The sequence below is a fragment of the Myodes glareolus genome, chromosome 13, assembly GCF_982192425.1.
Source record: "Myodes glareolus chromosome 13, mMyoGla1.1, whole genome shotgun sequence".
Classification (NCBI taxonomy): domain Eukaryota; kingdom Metazoa; phylum Chordata; class Mammalia; order Rodentia; family Cricetidae; genus Myodes; species Myodes glareolus.
This window is the reverse complement of record NC_142038.1, coordinates 42587116-42613728: the sequence shown is the minus strand read 5'-3', so window position 1 is coordinate 42613728 and position 26613 is coordinate 42587116. Positions and strand designations below refer to the sequence as shown.

The following is a 26613-nucleotide window of genomic DNA, read 5'->3' as shown; positions in this document are numbered from 1 at the left end:
AATATACATATTGATGCTCTAACTTCAAAGTGAAGGAAGATATATACACATAAATATAATGTATACATATATTCTGATATATACTTGGATACGTATATGCACACATATGTATTCTATGTGTACACATACATATGTGTGTGCATACATGTATATATCAGAATGTATATACATTACACACATATACATTATATGTACTGTATATTATATATGCTACATAAATATGTATATCACAGAATAATTAGGCACCCACTCTGATTCCCAAAGATACTCGGCAGTAACCTGAAACCTTTAAAGTATATAATATGCATCAATCACCTAAAAGTCACTTGCCCCAGACAGTAAACATTAGTTGTTTTAACCATTTGTTATTGTCATTGCTATAACTATACAGCTGAAATCTGTTAGTCAAAAAAATTAGAATATTATTTTTAAGATGACTTTACATGGATACGAGAATGTATTCATTTCTAGTTATTCTGGTATCTTAATTTTCCCCCAAAGTATATTTGAGCAGAGAATGCTCTGTGAGTTTTTTTTTTAAACTAGGAAACTGTGATATATTTTATTTCTCTCCTGGAGAGTCCCAAGAAGCATTAACACATTAAAAGCTCTGAAATACCTTGCAGTAAGGAAAACTATTAATCTGCTTTAACCCAAACTTTTCAAAATCCTCGACAATGGAATTCTTTCTTCTCATAATATTTATGATCATCCCTTGAAATCACCATTCCACAGAGAACACTTGGGATAAATGAATCTATTGAAATTCCTCTTCCAAGTCGAGCATGTAATGTTTTGACAGTTCTCTTTCTGCCAACTCGACTCCCTGCCGTGGATGTGCTGTGAAATGCCGGGGCCAACAATAAACTTTCTCTGACAGTTAATCATCAAACCCCAGTTTTTCTTAGGCCTTTCTCGTGACAGCCCAACGTTCTTTCTATTTTTCTCCATCTTTATAGCCACAGGTAAGATCCCTACATTTTCATAAGAGTCATATTCACAGTATTTTTCAATCCTGGTTATAGACTGTATAAGTGCAGTGTCTCACATTTTGTAATCAGAGCATAATTGCTAGGATTGATGTAGCTCAGTGGTAGGGTACTTGCCCAGGATGTGTAAGGTCCTGGGTTCAATCTCTGGCCCTATAATTTGATTTCTTATGCTTTACTTTTTCTCTACAGTTAAACTGTGAATTTGTACACTGAAGTTGTACACTGCGCTTCCGTGTCCCCCTGAAGGAGCATGCACAGTGCAATCCACACTCATTCCTTCTTGTAACATCTCTACATCAGGCAACTCCCACATGCTTGGAACTGGTCTAAGTGCCTCTATTAGCTGTGTTTCTTATTGTCGTGACAAAGTGCCTGAAAAAACTATGGAGGGCAGGGTTTATTTTGGGGTCCCAATTTGAGGATGCAGCCTACCATGGCAGGAAAGTGTGGCGGGAGCTTAAGGCAGATGATCACACTGCCTTTGCTGTCGGGAAGCCGGGTGAGATGAATGCTGTAGGGCCCTGCTCGCTTTATCTTTCTCATTCAATCCAGGACTCCTACCATGGGATGGTCCTAACCATATTCAGTCTTCTAGAAGTCTCCCATAGGCACACCCAGAGGTCTGTCTCCTAAAGGATTCTTGATCCTATTAACTTGACAACTGTATGAACTGTCACAGTGCTGCAGTGTTGGAGCAGAAAAGACAGGCAAGTTTATTAGCAGTCTAATAGAAGCTTTATTGGATTGAACTAGGCAACATGTTCAAGCAGATGCTTTCTCTAATGTCAGATAATGCCATGCGATATGCAGTTAGTGGGCATGAAAACTGAAAACATGAATGAAAGGCAGAAGCTTTCACTTGAGAGAGGCAGTCCTGATGACTCATCAGTTAGCCGAAGTTAACCATCAGTTAGCAAAAAGCCGATTATGCCATAAGAAAGTTACAGAAAGCGTGGTTTTAGGTCAGAGGAGGCTGGTTAAATTTGCTGCATTGGAAGAAGAGCAGGAAGGTCAGAGTAGAAGGGTATGTAGAAGGGAATCAAACTGGTTTTTATTGTAGTAAGGTTGGGATGTCTAAAAGTGATGCAGGAATACATATGACTTTTACCTTATCCTGGACCCCATGGTTATATATACACAAATCACTGGCACTAAAATATACATGATTTGAACCATGAGACCAAATGAAAGCCTCTAGGGAGGAACATGATACAGGTACTCGAACTGTCAGAACTGTGAGCTGAATAAACATTCTTTTCTTTATAAGGCTATTATTTCTCAGTATTTCACCGAATGTAATGCCCGATGGCCTGATATGCTTGCTTTCACTTCTTCGTATGACCAGCACTGGTGTGGGAGAATTGTCTGTATTCTGTCAATCATGTTTTAAATAAATGCTAATTGACCAGGCAGGAAGTATAGGCAGGAAAACCAGACAGGAAGTAGAGGTGATGCAATGAGAACAGGAGAATTCTGGAAAGGAGGAAGCTGATTCCTCCCACTTCTTCCCAGATGCCAAAGAAGCAGGTTGTGGCCTGCCCCGCTGAGAAATGTACTGAGTCATGTGGCTAGTATAGATAAGAATAATGGGTTAATGTAAGCTACAAGAACTAATAAGTAGCCTGAACTAATGGGCCAATCAGTCTTATAACTTATGGAAACCTCTGTGTGATTTTCTTTGGGGCTAAACAATGGTAGGAACTGGGAAGAACAAAAAATCCCAACAAACAGGCCCCTTCATGTTACACAGCATTGCTCCATGTGTTTGCACGTGTGTGTTATCTCCTGTCCCCGACAATTTACACTTGAGAATGTAGAGACAAAGAGAGCTTAGGTGATGATATGCAGAGAGTCATATGGGCAGTACAACTGACAGGAAGATTCACACTCGGATTCTCAAGCATCAACGACCAGAACAAACTGGCAGGGGGTTTCACAGCTTTTGGCTCCTTCTCAATGCATGCCATGTGCTATGATTCATCCCTTTTCAGTTACCTCTTCTCTTTCAAGGATATAAATTTATATCAAAAGGCTGAAGGAAGATTATTTTTCAGCCTTCTCTGTGGTCGAGCCAATCTAGTGAGGTGATAAAACCAATGTGATGTTACCCGTAATTCTTTCAAGTTTCCCTTTCGGAATTTGCAGAAGCTTCTACGTCCTGCACGTTGGAATAAATGTTGGTCTCCTGTGCTGGCACACATAACCCCAGCATGAGTCAGTCACTCAATGTTTAAGGCTAGCTTCATCTGCATAGTGAGTTCCAGGCCAGTCAGGGCTGCACAGTGAGAGCCTGTCTCGGAAAACAGAACAGGACAAAACAAAAGACCTTTCGACAGTTTACATTCAGATTGAAAACAAATTTATCCATTGTTTTCATGACTCTATAGCATTTAATTTTGGGGATGTTTCATGGCTTACTTAACCACCACTCCCCCCACACATGCAGAGTGTGTGTTTATATATTTATACAAGAAATTTAAAATACGCTTCTTCATTTAATATTTATTTGGTGTCTTTTATGTCATTGCAAATAGTACCTTCAAATACTACATAAAAGTCTGATGAAATGAAAGGAAAATCTTTAGGTTACCAAACCAAAGCTCTGGGTTTAGTCCTCAGTATCAAATAAATGGGAAGAAGGAAGAAATGGAGGAAGGATGGAAAGCAAAATAAACAAATGAATAACACATAGAGAGACAAAGTCAAGAGAACAGTGCAAGAGATGGTAATTGAGAGACAGAAGGCCAGAGACAAAGACTGGAGAGATGGAAACCAAGTAAGATTTCAGAAGCCAGCACACCAAATGTATGCATGTTTATTATTCCCATATGGTGAGATTAAGATGGATTTTATTTTCTTATATCTACTTTCGCCACCTAATTTTCTATAATGAGTATATATTACTTTGTTATTAAGAAAAATATTTCACAATAAAATATTTCCTCAGAGTTTGCTGAAAGCACATACATTACTGGAATCGCCTGTGGCACTACAGAGTAATCCATTGCAGTTGTAAGGTCTACCAGTACTATGACATTTTTATTGCCTCAGTGGCCCGATAATAAGCTCGCATGATTCCTCTGTGCCCCAGTTTGTTTCTGTTGCTGGGATAAAGACCATGACCACAAGCGATTTGGGGAGGACAGGTCTTATTTCATCTTAGAGCTTACATACAGTCCATCGTGAAAGAAAACCACAGCAGGGACTCAAGACAGGAACCCGGAGGCAGGAACTGAAGTGGAGGAACGCTGCTTATTGACTTGTTTCCCCATGGCTTGCTCATCTATCTGCTTTCTCACACAGTCTAGGAGCAGCTGCCGAAAGGCAGTACTGCCCCCACCAAGCTGGACTCTCCCACATCAAGCCTTAATCAAGAAAATTCCCCTACAAACTTGCTCATAGGTGATTTGATGGAGGCATTTTTCTCAATTGAGGTTTCTATTCCCAGATAACTAGCTTGGGTCAAGTTGCCAAAAACTGTCAGGAATATTGATCTGGGTCTCTTTCTCCCAAAATCCTCTGCGTGGGAGGGCACGCAGTTAACTGAAACAGATGATGGGGAAGCAACACAAACTGGCACTTTCTTGTGACTCAATATCAAAGCAAGAAACTGAGAAAATATCTAAGATACCGTTTCTAGGTTAAAAAAAAATTCCTAAAGTGTCAGACACGGTGATATACACTTTTAACTGAAGCATTGAGGCAGATCTCTGTGAGTTCAAGGCCAACCTGGTCTAAAACAAAGTTTAAGTGGAAATTTAGGTGTTATTCTCTGTTCCTTTGTTCCATCTATGTTTATTTGTTTGTTTGTTTGTTTCAAAACAAGATTTTCATGTGTAACCGTCCTGGCTGTCCTAGAACTTGCTCTGTAGACAAGGCTGGCCTCAAACTCACAGAGATTTATCTGCCTCTGCCTTCTGAGTGATGGAATCAAAGGTGTGCACCATCACCTCCTGGCTCTTCATCTGCTTTTTAAGATGTATCCTTTCTTTTTAGTTGCGTAAAATTTCAAACATTTAAAAAATACACATAGTGGGTACTCTAGGATATGTATAGGAAATCATATTTTTATCAGCCACATTCAGTAATTATCAAAATGATTAAGAACTTTCTTTTTAATTCCTTGTCTTGTGCTAGAAGAAATTACAACGTTCATGAAAGGGGAAAATTATTTATAGAAAAAAATAGACTTAAAAAACGTTTAAAGTAAGCAATGAAGTCCTCAACAGCTCCTGGGACTACGAATGCCGCTAGTCTTTCCCAAGGTTTCGCACTGTCTATTTCCACCCGCCTCCAAACAAGGTCTTACTATGTCACCCAAACAAGTTGGGCTCAAACTTACAATCCTCCTGCCTCTGCCTCACAAGTTCTGGGATTACAGACCCTAGGTACACAACTGGCTCTCCAGAGCTATTTAAAAGCATCGTTGCAGTTAGAAAATGTGAGAACTGAACTGAATAAGAAAAAGTCAGCAAGCATGAGGCCACTGTAGAGAAACTGTGCCCGGGAGAGAAGTGCCAAGTGAGTGGGGTAGGGGGGTGGGGAGGCCACTCAGACATAATATAGCAGGGCCAGAGGAGCATGGTCCCACCTACCCAAGCTGTTGTCACTGCTTGTGGGCCAGGATGAGATTCTATCCCTCAGCTTCCCTTGGCTGCACTTGCCTGGCTTCAGGGAAAGGTCCATTTCCTCCTTCCGGATTTCTTGAACCAGCTGCCGGTGGCACCTTGTGAAGTCCTGGAAGGATACCTTCCCGCTTTCGTCTGTGCCCAGTTGGATCATGATCTCAGCCACCGACTCTTCCATATTCAGCTGTCGGCAGACCATCAGCAAGTCATTCCTGCAGGAGGTAGGGGGCAGGTGGACAGAAGAAGACATGTCAGGAGGGCTAGAGAGTAGTTAATTAAATAAATATATATTATATATTCTAACAATTTAATTTAAATATATAATATATAATTTAAATATATAACATATTTATATTATATAATTTATACTTATATTTATAAGTATGTACTTATAAGTATATAGTATATACTTATATTATATTTATCAGTATATATTATATATAATATAAATATATGTAATATGTAACTAAACACACACACACACACACATAAGTGTGTGTGTGTGTATGTTGTTTCCTAAATGCGCTTACTGCAAATTTTAAACTTTCTCATTGCTTCCAGAAAAGTGATCATGTACAAAATCATCTGGCTGAGTGTGTGGGCATGCACCTTTAACCACAACACTTAGGAAATAGAGGCAGGAGGACCTCTGTGAATTCGAGGTCAGCCTGGTCTACATATCGAGTTCCAGGTCAGTTGGAGCTGCATAGTAAGACCCTGTCTCCCCCAAAACGAAACAAAAATGTGTTTCATTTGAATTTTCTATCGTCGGAAGGGTTACGAACTTGTATTCTTTTGTTCTCTTTGTCTTTCCATCTCTCTGAGCTTTCCCTTTTAATTTCTTCTGAAATCGAAGAACTTAAACATCCTTTCTTTGTACCTGTAGAGCGTAGCACTGTGACTCTGTAAGACAGTGCTCAGAACGCAGAAAACACACTGTTTCTGCCATTGATGGGCTGGCCACACCTAGTCTGGCTGTAAAAGAACAGCGAACGTCTTAACAATCCTGCTTTTCAGTTTCTTGGGCCACAGCTCATCTTGGTATTTCTGGACAGTGTCCCTTAATCTTGTTGACGTCATTTTCACTTACCTCTGACTTTTTCTGATTTTGAGAATTTCCCACGTCCCATTACTAAATACTCATCCCTAAGACGGAGAACAGGCATCAAAAGACTCGGCAACTTTCACAACTGGATGTAAGGAGAAAGTGAAGTGGGTGGACCTAAGACAGGAAAGTGTTCAGGCATCACTGGAAAAATATGACTAGTCTATAGTATCTCACATTTTTTTTTAAAAAAAAAAGGAAGAAAAATAATTTTTAAAGGAAAAACAGAAACAACACCATGCCTACCAAGAACATTTATCTGGCAGATGCCTGTTTGGTTCTTGACACTAGAGACCTGTTATTTCTACCAGTGTCTTCCAGGAAACATTTTGTTAATACTGCCTCAACTATAAGTCACAGTAAAGTCAAAGGATTATAGAATGTAAGAGTTGAAAGATACTAAAATAACGGTTTGTGGTAATAAACAACGCTAATAAATACCCTGTCTTGATATGCCTCTAAAGTGCAATTGTCTTGAAGACCAGATCAATCTGATGTTTGCTGATTGATACTTGCCACCTCCTCTCTCCCAAGCCATCCCTTGCAAGTTTCATCATCTGGCCAATGCCAGCATGATTTCTCCAAACTCCCTGACCCACAGGCTTATGTACATTTTAAACACTCTTTCAGTCCACTCTACCCCACTCTTAGTTTCCCCTTCTCCCTACTCCCTTCCCCAAGTTCCTAGTGTACAAACGACATCAAATTTTAGTTGACCTTGTCTCGGAGATATTGAAGGAGTTAAAGACATGCTATTTCAAAATATCCCACATGAGCAGATTGATTATTTCAAGCTGAAGTCCCCCAAGAAACTGCAACTTCAAAAATGGTCCCTGGCCCGTATCTTCCTGCATATAATAAGTCATACACATTCTTTTGAGGGGAAAGTCTTTCCTATATCACTTGGGAAAGATCCTGTACCACAAGTAATATGACCTGCAACAAAGAAAAATAAATAGTTCTTTAAAGTAACCCTTCCTTTTCACTAGCTTCTATACTCCATTCCACCCCTGCCTGGCACATCTTATTAACACTTTAGGGTCATCCAGTCTCCAGTTTATTGGTTTTTGTCTAAAAGTCAAGCATACTCTGGTAATTTCTTTGCACTTTACTCTCCTGCTAAGATCCCCAAATAAATGTGAAAGTAAAAGTTTCATGTTTTTCTATTGTTAAGCAGCTCTTGTATTAAACTGGCCGTCTAGAAATCCGGTTCAAGAACTCGAATAAGAATGGGGTGGGGGCTAGGGAGATGGTTCAGTGGTTACGAGCATGAGCTGCTCTATGGAGAACCTGAGTTCCTTTCCCAGTGCCCACAGTAGGCAGCTCACAACAACCTGAAGCTCTAGTGGCAAGGTATCTGACACCTCTGGTCTCCACAGGTATCTGTAGTCATGTGTGCGTGTGTGCGCACACACACACATGCACACACACACACATACATGTATGCACACACGCACACATACACACATGCACGCATGTATGCATGCATGCACACACACACACAGACTTCCACTTAATTCAAAATAGTTGAAATAGTCACTCTTTCTTTTCCCTACAATACTTTAATATTAATATTTACTGTGCTTTTCTATGACAGTCCCTAAAATCTTGCAATTTATGCCAGGCTCATGTAGCTAGCTTTTTAGTTGACTGTCCTGCTTCCACATGGCATCTCTCTTTCATCTTTATAATTTTTACACACATTTTACATCATCTTGTTTGTATGTATATGCAGGTGTTATTATATATAGTACGTATGCCACAGTGCATATATATGATATATATTTGTAAGGTAGACAGGATGATAAATAAATATGTATATGGGTGTAGGTACAGTATTTTAAGTTATTACTCTGAACTTCCCATTTGTCAGTGGTATAAAGAGTATACATACATACCCTTGCTTAAGCCTAAGACCAAGGACCCTTCTGGTAGGTGAGTTCTTCCCCTCCCTTAACTCAGGCTTAATATCTAGCTTGTGTGTCTGCTGCCATGTTAGTGAGTTTGGACTTGTACAGTGGGGTTTGTGCTTAAGGCTTCCTCCATGGAATTGAGATGGCACCACGGTAGCCAGTAACCATTTAGCCTGGCCCCCAGTAAGCCACCCCAGCTGACCTTCATCAAGACTTACACTCTGGGAAGAGCCATTACAACAGTTCTAAGACATATGCTTAAGAATAAACTCTACTGTTCACAACAACAAAATGTAATCATTTTTCTGAGAATGTGGTCTATATTTAAATAATGTTTAAAAAATATTTCATATGCCTGCTTTAGTTTTGTCCTTTTGTTTATACTACCTGCCTGATATATATCTGGATTCGCCCAAGATTTAGGGATGATCAAGTCTATACAAATATAGAATGAAAGCAGAAAGTTGCAGGGTAGATTTTTTATTTTCTAGAATAAGGATTTTCTCCTTTGATTTTTAAGGCAATGATTTAAAAAATTAATCCCAGTGATATATGGGAAGGTCCTCTAGATCTCAGAGGTTTGGAGGAATATTCTAAAGTTGACCAGGGTGGTCAGAGAGCAGTATGTCAAGTCGGATTTTTACAGTGGAGATAATAATAGCATCGATGCCATAGCATTGCTCTGTGGTAAACAAGAAAACACACGCAAAGCTCCTAGCTTGGTTCACGGCACATATTAAACTCTCAGCAAATGTAACCATCTTATGATCCTTTCACAATTATTGATTGCAGATCTTCTCAATGATCCTGTTTCATGATTAAGGCATATATAACAAAGCAGGAGCCACCCAAGGAAAAAGACAGCCTACTCAACTGAACTGACTTTCTCACTAAGAGGAACAATCTGTCCACAGAGGCCCTCATTCCCCTGATGCCTGTGGCCCACTTATTACACAAAGCTAGGCACACGCTGGGAAGCTCTGCTCTGTTCAGACTTGAGCAGGCCTGTTCTAATAAAAGCAGTTCAGAAGGCAGATCCGTTTTCTAGAAATGCCATCTCACTGCAGAACACATAACACTGAATTGTCATGTGAGCCAGTGAGGGGCTGGTACCAAATTTCAAGGTCAAGGCATGTTCCTTTGGCGGAACATAATCTTTAGATAGAAGTGTTTGCATTTAAAGATGAAATTCTTTTGGTCTAGAGTTACAGAAAGCAAGAATTATGAATATGCAAGGGAACAACTGTACCTACTTAAAGGTGTGAAGGCTGAAAGAGTCATAGGGATGATATGGGACAAGCCTAGGAATTTAAACTAAGTCAAGCCAGAGCTGAATTTCCTGCCCTTCTATTTTACCACCCAGAGCAGTGGATGGGCAGCTCGATCACCAGTTACCATTCATTAGCAATATTTTCTATTAAACTAGAAAGTCTACTCTCACCCACAGAAGTGTAACTCTTCTGTTTAAATGTGCATGGAAGCTGGGTGGTGGTGGTGCACACCTTTAATCCCAGCACTCGGGAGGCAGAGTCAGGGGGATCTCTGTGAGTTTGAGGCAAGCCTGGACTACAGAGGGAGTAGTCCAGTACAGGCTTCAAAGCTAAACAGAGAAACCATGTCTCGAATACTCCCCCGCCCCAAAAATAAATGTCCATGGAAATATGGTTCTATTTCATCATCACTCTGATGAATAAAAAAAATGTTACAAGTAAGAAAAAAAATTGCGAAAGCTTTCTTTCAAATGGAGTGGAAACCTAGACAGCAGGATCACAGCCACAAACTGGACAGGGAGAACTGCTCCTACTGGATTGTGGTCACCTGTTCCCAAGCCTCTCTGTAGCGCTTCCCTTTCGTCCCTCCTAGTAAATGCAGGTTACTTGTCTCTGCCCTAACCTGAGCTAGCCTGGGAATGTTCTTTGGTCAATGGAATAAGTGTAACATTCTAGGATTTTGAAAACATGACCTCATTTAGTTGCTGCTTATTGAAACAGGGCATGATGTATGTAGTTCAGGTTGGCCTCAGACTCTTTTAGTAGCTGAGGCTGGCTTTGAACTCCTGATCTCTTGCCATCATCCCCCAAGTTCTAGCATCTTAGGTATATGCTGCTATGCCTAGCTTTGCCCACATGAACTTTAAGATGCATTGTAGGTTCTACCTACCTCCTACCTCTGTGCAACACAGTGGTCCATCTTCCTGGTCACATTCAGTGCCTGCACCCTTTGGTCAATGCTTACGTGCAGTTTTGTGACAACATTGGTTAGATTGTTATAGTAAACATTTTCTTTTTAAGAAATTGGTTTAATATATTCAAGACTTGAGTTCCCAGCCCGATCTCAAACTGTTGAAGCCAGTGTTGGCCCTAAATCAATATCTTTTGAGATGCATGGATTTCAGCCAAGGAACACAGGGCACACCTCCAAGATGTTTGATTTCATGAACTGAAGCATAAATCCTCGGAAATTAAAAATGATCATCCTCCTGAAGACAGTCTCCCTTTAATTTTTTCCAGATATTCTGCTTCTGTTGTTCCAATTGACTTAGTCGGTCAGCGACTATGAATGACTTATGGGTCCCATAACACAACAAAGGGCCCTATAGCCTTACGAGGCACCTGCTTTAAAAAAGAAAGCGGAAAATTTACACACCGTGAATGCATGGTCTAAGGAGGGACACATGGCAAGAGGTGCATAGGTAAATGGTTTATCCCTTGAGCGAACACCGTAGACAGCATGGATGCACAGCAAGATGGTTTCACGTGAAGTCTATAGGGTTCACTGTCAACTGAGCTGTCATTATGGTCTACATGACTGCATCCAACACACACACACACACACACACACACACACACACACACACACGAATAAGAATCTAGAGTTATGTACAATCTCTCTACTCTATAAGAACCACAGAGAACATTTTGACATGTCCTAAAATTCAGGTGATGTGGTTTTCTACTAAACCGCCACTGTGACCAGTGCTGCAAGAGGCACTTGTACTCAGATTCTGGCGGAAGTACCTTGTCGTCAGACAATGTCTTCGTGTAGTGAGAAAGGAGTGGCCTCAGGTTTAGAGCACAGCACTGACCAGGATAGCGTCTGAGGTTCTGTGGAGAACACCAGTCACCAAGCCATAGAACTGAAGTATGACTGAAGATGGAAGCTTCTAGCTCCAAACCACAAGGTTTCACAGAGCACAGCCATTACTTTTTTGTGTCTGCGTCCTTTCTCTCTGGGCTATTTCTCTTCATTTACGTTACAGAGAAATGGAGGAGGAAGTAGAAATTCAACGAAGCTGCTTATCATTCGGGGAAATTTATAGCTGAACATCAGGAAAATATAATGGAGAAGATGAGCTTTGGTCTTTCAGGCTCAGGGGAAGGAAAAACACAATTCTTTCCCACAGTGATGGCAAACCTAGAACCAGCTGCAACGCAGGCTATGCCAAGGCAATCATTATTTGAGTAATGGGTTGCATGCTCCTGTTCAAATTTCTCAAGTAACTGAGATTCTTGGACTTCGTCAGGAGGCCAGAAATAGGTGTTCATGAAATAAATACAAGATATCCCAAGAGCTCACTGTGTCCTTAATTGCTTGATTCAAGTGACAGAAAAATGTAACCGAGATCACTCTAATTTTGTTGCCACAGATTTCTCCAAATGTCAAAAAATAAAACTAGTTCCTGGACTGTGATTGGTGAACTCATAGACAGATGCTGTTTGCAGCAAATGCATCTGTCTTTCATCACTGCTCAGCAGAAGTGCATGTGAAGGGAGATGAGCGGACCATAGTGAAGATAACATGTAGTCAGAAGAAGCTGTTCCATAGGAAGGCCAAGTGCACATGACAAGACATGAGAGGACCATAGTGAAAGCAACATGTAGTCAGAAGAGGCGATAAGCCAGGTGGGCTTTCAACAAGTTTTAGAAAGATTTAATTGCCATGGGAGCATGTTGACAGACCATGGAGGTTCTGAAAGTCCATGCTTAGACTATGGTGCTGGGAGCTTCTGAGGAGGGACGGAAACAACCATGCGCTGGGCGCGCAATCAAACTGCTCCCATCAACGGTGAGGACTGAAGTGGGCCCTAAAATGGCGATGCCAGCCTCCCGTTCACAGCCTAGAGGAAAGAGATGCTGTTTAAAATCTTGAATATGGGGATATAAGCATTTTTAAAAAGGAGAAAAGGAAATAGGAATCTTAGATTTAAAAAATTACTTCCAAATCTGGTGTGGTTGTACATGCCTTTAACCCAGCACTCACAAGGGACCTCTATGAGTTTGAACTCAGCTTGGTCTACATAGTAAATTCTAGGCTGGCCTGAACTATATAGTGAAACCCTATCTCGAAAAACATATATTTCTGAGGTGTACCAGTGGGCATGGGCAGAAAGGGGAGGCAAGGGGCTTATGATTTTCACGAACTCTTCTGCATCATATTTTGTTCTTTTTTTAAAAAAAAAGTCATTTATATGAATGGTTTTGGTGAAAGTAATAGCTTCACATTTAAAAACAAGCCAAATATGTCAAATACAATTTGTAATATGAAAGAAAAAATATTATTTAGGTATATAAAGAATACCTACAGTATAAGAAGGGGAAAAACAAGAAAAAATGAGAAAAGAAAAACGGTCAAACAATATGAGTACCCAGCTAAAAGAAAAGTTGGGTGGTCGATAAACACGTGATCGTATTATCAATCTCACAGGTGTAAGGGAAATGCAAACTAATCCAATTTTAAAAGCATCAGGCATTGTTTCAATATTCATGGCATTCCCCAGGTGGCAGCCTCACAATTGCCAGTGCTGGCAAAGGAGCACAGTGGCACCTGGCATTGGCAGAAAAAGAACTGTCATCACCTCTTCGGAGAGGAGTTTGGCGATGTCCATGCACACCGTCTCAGATGGTTAATAGTGACTGTAAAATTGAGGGAAATTTGGAATCACCGTGGAAACAAATCTCTGGCCACTTCTAGGGTGATGAGCTAGATTATAATAACTGAGGGAGGAAGAACCACCCACGTTTAGGGTGGTTCTAATCCATGGACTGGAGTATTGGAGCGAATTTAGAAAGGAGAAACAAAGAGGAGAGCACATTAATCCATCTCTCCCCGCTCCCCGACTCCAGATGCAGCATGAACAATCGCCTCCTACTCCCGCCACCAGGCTTCTCTTCCATGATGAACTGGGCTCTGAAACTCTAAACCAAGCAAACCCATCCTCCCTTAAGTCTCTTCTTGTCAGGTACCTTCATCACAGAAACAAGAGGGACGAACGTACTCTCTAATCCGAAATCAACGTCCCGTTCCATGTGTGTCCTCAGAGGAGACCAGCGCAATAACAGAGAACTGGGAGCAACTGAATCCTAACACGAGAAATCATACTGAAAAAATAGTTTATGTATATTATACAATCATTATGTGTCAGGGCCTGAGCTAGTAATACATGTAAATGTGTATGCACATGTAAGTATGTATAATTATACACACATGCATATGAACACACACATGCACATAAAATTACCCTATGAGGTTGGTACTGCTGTTATCTTTATTTTCCAAGCAAAGAAGCTGAGAAATAGAGGTGTGCTAAGCACAGATGCCTATCACTCTGTGTGTGAGTGTGTGTGTGTGTGTGTGTGTGTGTGTGTGTGTGTGTGTGAAGGACACACATCTATAATTGATCATCACAAATATCCCAAACAGAAGTGAAGTTGAAGAATGTCAGGACCGCTGTCATAACACGGTTCTATCAGCACACAGAAAACTACACATTAGATGTGGATTTATAGAGACAAGTAATAAAATAAAGTCATTAGACATAAACATCTTCCATAAAAGGCAAAGAAGAGGAAGAAAGGGGATTAACTAAGGGTACAAAAGGGGTTTAATATGCATTTGAGATTTTTTAAGACAGTGCCTCATGTATCCCAGGCTGACCTGGAGCTCCCTGTTTATGTGAGAATGACCATGAACTCCTGATCCTCCTGCCTCCACCTCAAAGTGCTGGTATTGCAAGTATGTACCACCACATTAGGTCCACATTTGTAAGGTTATATTAAAGTTATAGGCAATCTAATTTCTACTAGGTGACTGCATGTCAAAGCCACATATTTAAGTTAAATTCAAGGTCTCGCATTAATGCGTTCATCCAATACCTTTCCTAGGTTTGTCCCTCCTATCTACATGAACTGTTCCATCTCATCACCTTGCCTCGAAATCTAGAAACTTCCTTCTGAGTAATTCCCACACCCAATCAATCAGCAAAAACTGGTCATTCTATCTCTGAAATTATTATTTCTGCTCTGTCTTGATTGTCCCTACTGGTCATCCTTCTTTTAAAATATGATTTTTGTTTGATGGGAAGTGTCATCTCAACTCCCTGGTACCCCTTTATATGAAAAGTCTGGATTGTTTGGCTGGGGGCTTCATCCCAGCTCCTGGCACAAGCCCCCTCCTCTGGGAGTTGCCTCAGTCCAAACTCCACCTCGGAGAAAGCCCACCAAACGGTGACCCCCTCCCCAGGGAGGGTAAGAAATCCTGCCAAATGGTAACCCCTCCCCAGGTAAGGTTGGGACCACTCCCACAGGCTATTTAAACTGCCCGCCAGAGAATGAACATGTGGTCTCTGGGTTCACCATGGTCTCCCCTTTTCCCTCTTCCCCTTTCCATGTTTTCCCAAGGGCCACCTGGGAGTATTACCATCCATTAAACATGGTCTTCTTTTGATTTGATCTGATTGAAATTATTTGCATCGGCGGAGAGGTTTGTTGGCCAGAAAATACTTAACATTTGGAGGTCCCACTGTGGAGGGGGCTGTTTTTCCCACGGGCCCAGGGCCACATGAAAATGCCCTTCTCGCGTGTGCTCTCTGCCAGGCTAAGATCGGCTTCGTCTCCGTGAGGTCCCCTTTTTCAAGTATATGCCACTAGGATCCGGGGACCCATTTATGTTTGTTTATGTTTATTGATTTTCGGGCTTTCCCATGGGAGTAATGGTCCCAGCCAGGTGCCCGAAGCAAGTGGCGAGACCGTTCTCGCTAAGGTGGGACTGAGTGGGTAGAGACATCTGTCACTCATTGCTCACCCCACCCCTGTTTTTGACTCAAGAGCCCTGTCACGGTTCACGCCTTGTGACAGACCTGAGACCCAAGATTTGGCATAGGCTTCTAAAATGGGCTCTTGCGGTTCAAAGCCTGATCTCCAAGTGCCCTTGAACTGCCTTTTCCAAAAATCCTTTTAAATTGGGGCTAACACCTAATACAAAAACAAACAAGGCTCCAAATGTTAAGTATTTTCTGGCCAACAAACCTCTCCGCTGATGCAAATAATCCCAATCAGGCAAAATTAAAAGATGCCCAGGTTTAATGAATGGCAATGGATGCCAATATTCCACCCGGGAAAACATGAAAAGGGGAAGAGGGAAAAGGGGAGACCACGGGGAACCAAAAGACCACATGTTCCTTCTCTGGGGCAGTTTAAATAGCCTGTGGGAGTGGTCCCAACCTTACCTGGGGGGAGGTTACCATTTGGCAGGCTTTCTTGACCCTTTCTGGGGAGGGGGTCACCGTTTGGTGGGCTTTCTCCGAGGTGGAGTTTGGACTGAGGCAACTCCCAGAGGAGGGAGTTTGTGCCAGGAGTTGGGGTGAAGCCCCCAGCCAAACAGTTTTTCATATTAGTTAATTATTTTATGTTATGAGCGTGCTGCCTGCATGTATGCCTGTGCATTCCATGTGTGTCTGGTGCCTGTGAAGTTCAGAAAATGGAATCAAATCCTCTGGAACTGGAGTTACAGACAGTTGCAACCTGCCATGTGGGTGCTGGGAATTGAAGCCAGGGCCATCTGGAAGAGCAGCCAGTGCTCTTAACCTCCCGCAACGGCCATTGTTAGTGCTGGCATCACTTTCCACCGAGATGACTGTGGAGCTCTGGGGGCGGGGCATCCTCTTCCCTGACAGACAGCAAAGTCTGAACTGTTTTCCAGCTCAGAATATTTTATGTGCTCTCCTGTGATGCAAAGAATTTCAGCATATTGTCAGCGTGTCTGGCCTCATTGCTGCGGCCCTCCCTCACCGGCCTCATTCCCTGCAGCTTCAGTGAATTCCTCCTGGATGACATAACAGGCGCCATTGTTTTAGATGTCTTTACTTGCACATCTGTCCTCTGCTTGGAACATCCTCTTCTCTCCCTTTCTCCAAACTCTCGCCCTTCCCTCACAGCGCACATGAACATTTCCTTCAGAAATCCTCCTCGTGTCCTCGCGTAATTCCCAGTCTAACTTGATGTCCTTTTGCTATTTTATGAAGCCCCTTAGATCCGGTTTGCTCACTTACCCCACTCTCCAACAGCTATTGAGTTTTCTTTCTTTATTTCAACGTTTATTAAATTATAAAAGTTTCCATTTCCGCCCCTCCTCCCAACACCCTCCCACTCCCCCCACTCCCTCTCCTCCTCCCTCTCCATCCCTAAGAGCAGTCAGGGTTTCCTGCCCTGTGGGAAGTTCAAGTTCCTCCCCCCTCCCTCCAGGTCCAGGAAGGTGAGTATCCAAACAGACTGGATCCCAAAAATCCAGCATATGCAGAGGAAACAAGTCCCAAGTGGGAAGTAGTCTACCAGCTATTGAGTTTTCTTCCCCCTCTTCCAATAGATCAGAGGCCAACAATGAAGATTCTAGCCAAGTCCAGACCATTGTCAGTTTTCGTAAACCTAATTATTGCAGTACAGCATATGTATCTAAGCATTCCTCGCTCTATGTGTTGTCTACGGCAGCTTTCTGTATAATAGCAGATCTGAATAGTTGTGACAGAGATGACAGGTCCCATGAAACCAAAAATGTTTACAATATGATCATTCGGAAAACAACCCTGTAAGCCTGTACTAGGCTATAGATTCCTAGAGGACAAGATACATTATTTGTTCGTCTTTAGCGCTCTAGTACTTGGTATATGTTAAGTACTAAATTAACACAGTAAACTAAACAAATGATTGTGTAAATAAATCATTAGACTTGAGGTTCATAAGATGGGGAGATAACCTGAATGTTGAGAACCTTTAAAACCATTTCACCTTTACTTCTTGAACACACCAATTTATAGTCATAAGTAGGAACTGTAGTGTGATTTCTAATTAGTCTTAATAAATAAAAATCCAGAGTCAGATATTAGGGGGTGAAAGCTGACAGATCAGAGGCTTAAGAGTCAGCCACTAGTTCTTACCTCTATGCAACCCTCAAACTGAAGGGGCCAAGATCTGTCTCTCCAAGTCCTCAAACTGAATGCAATGAGCCCCTGTCTCCTGCTTTAGTCCTCTCTTCCCCAGCCTTATCCTGTCCTGTCTCCACCTCCCCAGTGCTGAAATTAAAGGTGCATGACTCCCAAGTACTGGGATTAAAGGTGTGAGCCACCATTGCCTGTCTGTTTTCTCTTTTAGACTGGATCAATGTTGTGTAGCCCAGGGTAGCCTTGAACTCACAGAGACGTGTCCGTCTCTCTCTCCTAAGTGCTGGGATTCAAGGTGTGTGCCACCACCACCACAGCCTGACCTCTATGAATAACTATTGTGGTTAGCTCTGAACTCTGATCTTCAGGCAAGCTTGATTTATGACAGCACAAACAAAATATCACCACAAAGAACAAAGTAAGTTTTTAATCATTATATTTTAAAAATATTTCATAGTTTCTATGCTGGACTCTGTGATCTTCAAGTCAGTAAACTTAAGCTTTCTTCATTAGTGGTGTTAATTCTGACAGCATATCATATTCACTAAGGTGAATCAGCACTAACACTTATGCCTTTTGATCAACAAACTCAAAGGGTGGAGTAGGGAGGGCTTCAGGCTTTGTCAGGACTTAAGTGATTCTCAGGACTGTTCTATGTCAGCAGAGAAATGGGCACTCCAAGGCAACTCAAGAATCTTAGTGATCTAAAACAAACAAACAAAACATTAGTTGTGCTAATTTATGTTCTCACAAAGCATAAAGAAATTGGTATTTTGAGAAAATTAATAACTGATATAGAAACTAAAAGTATTCCTGTGGAATTTTTGTGCTATGAAGACAGAGAATTTTGTCTGAGTCCTTGCTATCGCTTTCTCAATATCAATAATGGTACCTAGCATATAATAGATGACCAGCAAGCAAACTACTTTTGATGAATCGAAAGTTATTGGTATCAAATATTCCAATGTGTCTGAAATTTTACACTTGAAGACACATTGTTGTGTGTAGGTTTTAGTTAGCTCACACAGAACTTTGCGTATACAAACACTATATTGTTTGAGACAGACTCTTTTAATATAGCCCAGGCTGGCCTCAAGCATCATTCTCCTGACTCAAGCTCCCTAGGGCTAGGATTGCTGGTATGTGTCATTATACACTAAAGCTGTCTTCTGAACATAAAGGAACTGGCCATTGCACTTATGACGTCAGCAGGTGTGGTTACTTGCACAAGATCAAGCAAGTCAACATTCCAGTATGGATAGGGAGGGATCCATGAGGCCCCACCCCTCAGCGAGGAGATGCTGTCATTGATGCTGCTGGGGAAGGAGGATATTGTTCTTTGTGAGTATGGCCATTGGTAGGCTTCTCATGCTTCGATAGATGGCCACACACCCAGGAACATAGGACAGCACTAATTGGACATAGTGGGCTATAACGGTGGGAGAGGATCATGTTGGGGAGGGGTTGAAGGGAGCTGGGGATGGGGGATGATCAAAATACATTGTGTACCTGTATGAAATTCGCAAAGAATAAATAAAAATATTGTTTTTAAAAGGGGGAAATAAAAGATACTGCTATGGCTAAACAGACCATGTCCCATTTAAAAAGCCAGTCTTCATTTTAAAAGCTCAGTTGTAATCTGAAAATGCATGATATGAGAACATGAATAACCATAAATGACAGGCAAAGCTAATTGGTAATGTTGCCTAGACAAAGAAACCACACACTGCCTGAAAGGCGCCCTAAGGAAATAAATGAGCACCTGGGCCTCCCTGGGACAGTCTGCAAGTACTTACAGGTCTGCTAAGCAACCTGTGAGCCTGTCTCAGGGTGGCCTGTGCAGTCATTTTTTTCCCCCGTCTACATCTGTTCCCCGTGAAATAACAGAAGCGATGATACAACCCATCAAATTCTTACATTTGAAAAGTGCTAAATTTTTGCCAAGTCTAAGGACTTGAAAAAAAAAATACAGAAAACTCAGGAAGACAAAACAAGAAGTCAAAATTGAAAGAAAAAATACATTAAGTCAACTGATTTATAGCCTAATGGTCTTTTCTTTTTGAAATTTCAAACTTAATGGAATATTGAAATGTCGGCTAAGTTCTAGTTACCAACCTCCTTAGCGTGGTCTAATTTGACACATAGTTTAACTCATGTGTATTAGTATCTGTCACACCTCATTGTTGCATAGGGCAGACACTAGCAACAGGTGACTATTTAAGTTTACATTTAAATTAATTAAACCTAAACACATTAAAAATATTGTTCCTTAGTTGTGCTAGCTCAATCTTTTAAAAGCTCTGGTACGATACTGCACTGGACAATATAGATTACACTTTCTTTTTTAGATAGCTTTCTGCTATGTAGCCTAGGCTGGCCTCCAAGTCCAGGTCCTCTTATGTGAGTCTCTCAAGTGTGAGGATAGAGAACCACCCCAAACCACCTACTCCACTCCCTGTCCCCCGCAGATTGTCCTATGACCATAGTGATGGGGATCAAACTCAGTGCCTTGAAACTCAGGGCTCAAAAAGAAATTTACTTTGTCTTGCTACTTGTCTTGCTCTTACTATTGAACATTTTAATATCAGAGAAAGTTCAATTGACTAGCACTGGGAAAATAAAATAGAGTATATTATTTTTGGATAGCTTCAGGTAATCAGATCAGTCAAGCAAGGTAACTGTCTACAAAACAGTGGTTGTCAAACTTCCTAATGCTGTGACCCTTTAATATAGTTCCTCATGTTGTGCTGACCCCCTCCATAAAATTACTTTTGTTGCGACTTCATAACTCTAATTTTGTTACTGTTATGAATTGTAACATAAATATTTTTGGAGACAGAGGTTTGTCAAAGGGGTTATGGTCCATAGTTGAGAACCACTGGTCTAAAAAAAAAATCGCATGTTACTCTAGATAAAGAAAGTAAGCATTGCACAGGCTGTGAGCTCAGTCAGTAAAATGCAGGCAATGCGAGCGTGAGAAAGTGAGTTTGAGGTGGAATGGAGTGTGCTGTAATCCCAGGATTAGGGAGGAAGGGACAGGGATCCTTGGAACCGGCTAAACAGTCAGGCTAGCTGACTTGAGAGCTCTGAGTCAATGAGAGATTTGTTCTCTCTCAAACAAGTGGATGTCCCCTACCGGAAGACACCTGCCACTGTCCCTGGCTTCCACATGTACCTGCAAACACACAAACACACAAAACACCCTACCACTCCCACCCCCGACCCCGCTACCAGCACATCACAAAACTGGAGCTGCTCTTCTTCTGGAATACAGCGGGAAAATGTCAAAAACATTTTTTTTTCTATTGCAACTGATTTTCTAATTTTTGGTTCACTCCTATCGTGTAGGACACGATAAAATAGTCACTTTTTTTCAGTTAAGGAAATCTTAACGGATTAAGTTCATTCACGTACAAATCACCATTTGTTTATGAGAAACCTCAGGCTGAAAGATTTATCCGACTTGGGGGCACATGGGGAGGGAATATGCACACTTCCTACAGGAAGCGCCAGCTTTATCTTCATAGATTTGAGTTGTTGCAACACAAATCCCTCCTGATGTCTAGCCTGAACTTTCTGAAAGTTCATGAAAGTAATGAACTACTGAGATCAATCATGGACATGATGGGTCCCCTTCCAAGGTGAAAGGTCAAGGATGAGTAAAACCAAGATGCAAGAAGACAGCCTGTAAGTAAGAGTCATGCTCACATATTTTTAAAAACACATTTATTCTATTTCTTGTGCCTGTTTTCAAATACCCTGACTTCATTCTCTGAGCATCTCTTGATTTGGCATTTCCTGCTGTATTCCTTCCAGGGGAAGAAAATATTTTAATGTGTTTCCCCTTTGGACTATTTCTTTAAATCATTAAAGTGGAACTCTATGTTAAGCAAGACTCAGCTTCTCTTTATGAATAACTCTGAAGCCATCTCAGAAGCAGTCTCTACCATTCCTGGTGCATGGGGTGGGGGTTGCACTCACTTGGGACACCTGTATCTCAAAGGTGTTTTAGATATATTAGTTCACCTATTTCTCCCGGTAATCTAGGTAGTATTTGCATTTCTCTGGGACAATTAGTGCTTACAAATGGAACCTGGGGAAGTTCCTGGACCCACACTTGAGATTCTAGTCATCTACTGGGTTGACGCATGCAAGGATGGGCAAAAGGCATCAATTCGGTAACGTTGGTGACAGATGGAGACCTTGCAGAGAGCATTCAGTACATAATAACTCACTAAATTCATGAGCAACAGGAGTCAGAATGACAAATGGGTAAATCACTCACAGTGTCTGGAAACTTCCAATGTTTGACATTTATTTCTAAGAATTGTTAAAATAACACTCCCAACCTTGCTATCCCCTCAGATCATTCTAGGTCCTGTTTTCCTGGGAAAATGACAGACATCACATCATTATTAGGAAAAAGATAGTTACACCCTCATTTTTTTCATCCAGGCAGGAAGTCATTTTTATGTTTTTATTTCAAGAACTTATTTAAATTACAATATGTTATTAAACTGCAAAATATTACAACCTACTAGGAACTATAAACTTGAAATTATATTTACTTTTTTTGTAGACGGGTAAAAGCTAAATAAGGTAAAGGTTGGCAAGGTGGCTCGGTGGGTAGAAAGGCTTACGAGGAAAGCCTGATGACCTAAGTTTGGTGCCTGGGACCCATGGTAGAAGGAGAAAACCCACTTCTGAAAGTTGTGCGCTTGCCACGGAACACATACTGCCCCCTCCCTCTAATACTAATAACAATGAATAAAAATGTAAAGTATTGAAGAACAGCAAAATAAAAGAAGCCTTTTATAAATGCTCTTTATCTAATAGATGAGGCAAAGACATCATTTTAATGCTCATTTCCAAATACACAATGGATCCCTGGCTCCCTATTCTTATTTGGTTTCTTCAGTGCTGGGGATGGAGGCCAGGATTCTATGCAAATGCGAGGCAAGCACCCTACCACAGAGCTACATTCTCTTTCCTGACTTTTTAAGATGGAAGCTGGTTCACCCACAGAGCCTTGGGGCTCTCGGATTCTCTCTTACTTTTTAAATTTCTCTCCCTTGCACTCTCTGTCTCTCTGTCTCTGTCTCTGTCTCTGTCTCTCTCTCTCTCTCTCTCTCTCTCTGTGTGTGTGTGTGTGTGTGTGTGTGTGTGTGTGTGTTTCTTAATTAAAAAACTATCTGGAGCTGTGTAACTGACCTTCCCTGTATCAGCTCTGTTCTAAATGGATAGATGATCCCTGGATTATGTTGGTGCCTGCAATAATCACACCACAGCCTGGACAGAAACACTCTTCTCTCCATTGCTGGCTCTGTGACACTTGTCAATGTCCCCAGATTTTCCTATTTTTCTCTTAATATTTCCTATTACGTGCACCCACAAACTCTTAAAAACTTTTAAAAGACATTCAGCACACAGAAAGGACATGGGCTTTGGGTCTGCGTGTTCGTTTTGGTTTGGGCGTGTGTGTGTGCGTGTGTGTGTGTGTGTGTGTGTGTGTGTGTGTGTGTGTGTGTTCATTAAATTTTTCTCGATATCTTCAGGGTATGCTTCAATTTTAGAAAATGACATTAGGCTACCCTAGATTCTCTGTAAATAAACTTAAAGCGTCAACATTTGGGAAAATAAAATATAAATGGTTGTTGGGGGGGAAATGACGTTAGGGCAAAAGTAATACAGGGGAATGCCGCTCGTCTTACCGGGCCTAATTTTCTCTCTCGTTACACTCAATCTCTCAGAAACATAATTAAAATATCCTAACATGAAAAGCTGAGGAGACCTTATAGTTTGGTGACAGAAATGAGGTGATCTAATGCTAGGCAGGCAGCAGCCTCAGCCAAGAGACAGCCACTGTTCCTCCTTTTCTAGTCATGTGGGAGAAACTTCTGTCAGATGTCCAAAGCAAACAAAGACAATGGCTTCTACACACAGCAGCGAAGCTTCCTTACAAGCTAGGGAATCACAGAAATTTGAAGAAAAATTTGAAATCTTTATTCCAAAGATTGAATCTGGGATCAATTGATATTTTGTTGAATACAGTAAGTTATTAGGAAAAAAAAGATTTTCTAACCCATAGAAAACATAAATACTTTGGGCCAGATGGTGGTGGTACATACTTTTAATCCCAGCACTTACTTGGGAGACAGAGGCAAGTCAATCTCTGTGAGTTCAAGGCCAGCCTGGTCTACAGAGCAAGTTCCAAGACAGAGTCAGGGCTACACACACAGAAAAAAAAATATATATATATATATATATTCTTATATATTATTAATTATATATATATAATATATAAGAGTGTATATATATACACTCTTATTAATTTATTTTTATGTGTATGGGCATTTTGCTTACATCTGTCTGTTTGTGCACCATGTGCAGGTCAGTGTATGCAGAGACCAAAGAAGAGCCCTGGATCCCCAAAGACTGGAGTTATAGACTGTTGTTAGCCACTATGTGGGTGCTGGGATTGAACATAGGTCCTCCAGCCAGGTTCTCTAGCCAGTAATCTTTAACTGCTGAGCCACTTCTTCAGCCCCCAGATTCAGATTTTAATACTGAACTCAATGCTTCCCGAGTGCAATAACGGTTTCCAAAGGCTTCCGGTTCACGTATTTACCGTGTTATAGACAGGCAGGAAGAGCGTTAGTATGGAGCCATTCTGAGTAACCTTATTCTAGATGACGTGAGACAGGCCAGAACAATCCCTTCCTCCACAGATTAGACACAGATCAAACGTGGGGAGAAACAGAAATCTAAGGAACCCACGATGCCAGTATTATAGGTAGCATGTCATCTCTGTTTACCTTGACCTATCTCTCCAAGGAAAGTAGGCATACACTCGAATGACACCCTAGTGTATGAACCCTCTATAGAGGACAAACCCCTACAGAAATGCCACCAACATTCCTTACTTAAGAATACATATAAACTTAAAGTCCAAATCTTTATCAAAGCACCATATCCCCCAACAAATACAGCGTCATATACATAGTGAGGACTGTGAACATGCTCGGAATGGTTCAATAAAAGGGCTCTTTTCGTTTTGGAATTTGAAATGAAGACACTATCACAGATCATAAGACCCCAAGGGCAGAGTGGGGAGCTACAGATAGAAAAGTTGAATGGACTCGCTGGGCCGTGGTTCTTATAGCCGAACTGTACTGCTGGGCCAGGGGCCGGGGCAGAGATGGTTAGGTTCCGACAGGAGTAGTCAGACCACTTGGAGAGGAAGGAGAGGAAGAGCAGATGTGGTGCAAGGGGAGGAAATGAAGACAGGGAATCAGTCGCTGTCAGGAGCTCACTCCCACGGTGAGAACATGATGGCAGCTTAGCGAGGCTCAGAGATGAAGTGTTAGCACCTACCACAGACACTTGATCATGAAAAGCCAAACTGTCAGTGTGCCTCTTTATTTGAGGACAGAAGGAACCCTCCTTACAGTTTTTTTTAACTAAGGAAAGCTAACTAGGCCCATAAAATGTCAAAGCACTTCATCATGTGTCTGGGCCATCGTTTACCTTGGCTCCCCTGACCCCCCACCCACTGATGGATATTAGCTATTATTAGACATTAGCTAAAAAGCAGAGTTCTGAAACATCAGCACTTCCTTTAATCCCCTCTTCTATGAGTCAACACAGTTGAGGTAAGCTTATTTCCCAAAAGCAATGTCCTCAAACTGTTGAAAACAAATACAATGTTGGAAAATGAGGCCTCGTTGCTGATAAAGCAGTTACTAGTGTTATATAAGAGAGCCCACAGATTCTAGACTGCAACTGTGATTAAGAGAGAGAGAGAGAGAGAGAGAGAGAGAGAGAGAGAGCAAACACCACCACCCAACACCTGTTATGTCCAAGGCCAGCTCTGCACCTGAAAAGCACACACCCCTCCAATCCATGCTGCTGGCAGTACAACTCATTATACTGATTAAAGTTTATGGCATTTGTTGAAATAAAAAATGTATGCTACTTTTGTTTGATTTATCAATTTCATTTATGAATGTGTGTCCTATTAAGATGTTGATATATACACAACAATGAAATGAACAGCTACAAAATGAAGCAAAATATTAGACATCAGTTAAACTTCCACCTGTGGGGGAGGGGCTAAAATAAAAGATGGCACAGCCATATGGTGCAATGAATAAGGAATAACCTTAACAGAATGTGGCAGAGTGTAGAATGGTAACAGAGCCTCCAAAAATGGCTATGTTTTAAAAGAGGAAGATGCAGTTGGGGCATAAGGCAATGGCAGTACATAGAAAGTAGAGGCTTGCCTCTGGCGATGGGATAGGGACAGAGCAGAAATTTGCTCATCAATCTACCTTTTTAACAAAAATTATTACATTCACATTGTGTATGTATGGGTGCATGTATGTACGTGCATGTGTGCATGTGTGTGTGTTTGTCCATGTCTGTGGGTGTGCAAATGTGATACAGGCATGTGTGGCAATCAGAGGCCAGCTTCTGGAGGCCATCCTCTCCTTCTATCATATGAGTCCTGGGGATTGAAGATAGTACCTTTCCCTGGTGAGCCAGCCATCTCACTGCTCCCTGGCCATCTATCTTGTGGGGATACAGTTTGAGCATCTCTCTCTATCTCTCTGTCTCTGTGTGTGTTCTGTCAATCAAACCTGGGGCAGTATACATCACTTTTAAAATCCATTATATGCCATTTCTATAATGAGAGTCAGAATCCTGGTAACCAGTGAGCAATGGTAAAGACACTGATTCCAGGAGGTTAGTTTTGGCAGCCAGT

At 41.4% G+C, this 26613-nt stretch overlaps 1 protein-coding gene and 1 pseudogene across 1 annotated transcript in view; one reads left to right on the top strand and one right to left on the bottom strand.

The window, feature by feature from the left end:
• Mcc (MCC regulator of Wnt signaling pathway) overlaps positions 1–26613 on the bottom strand; it is a 378705-nt gene that overhangs the window by 318602 nt on the left and 33490 nt on the right. Inside the window, exon 2 of the mRNA XM_087896076.1 lies at positions 5588–5832. Coding sequence (XP_087752202.1) covers positions 5588–5832 — 245 coding nt within the window. The remainder of the gene's footprint in view (positions 1–5587; positions 5833–26613) is intronic.
• The window catches only part of LOC125390224 (uncharacterized), a 28117-nt pseudogene continuing 14170 nt past the window's right edge, over positions 12667–26613 (top strand).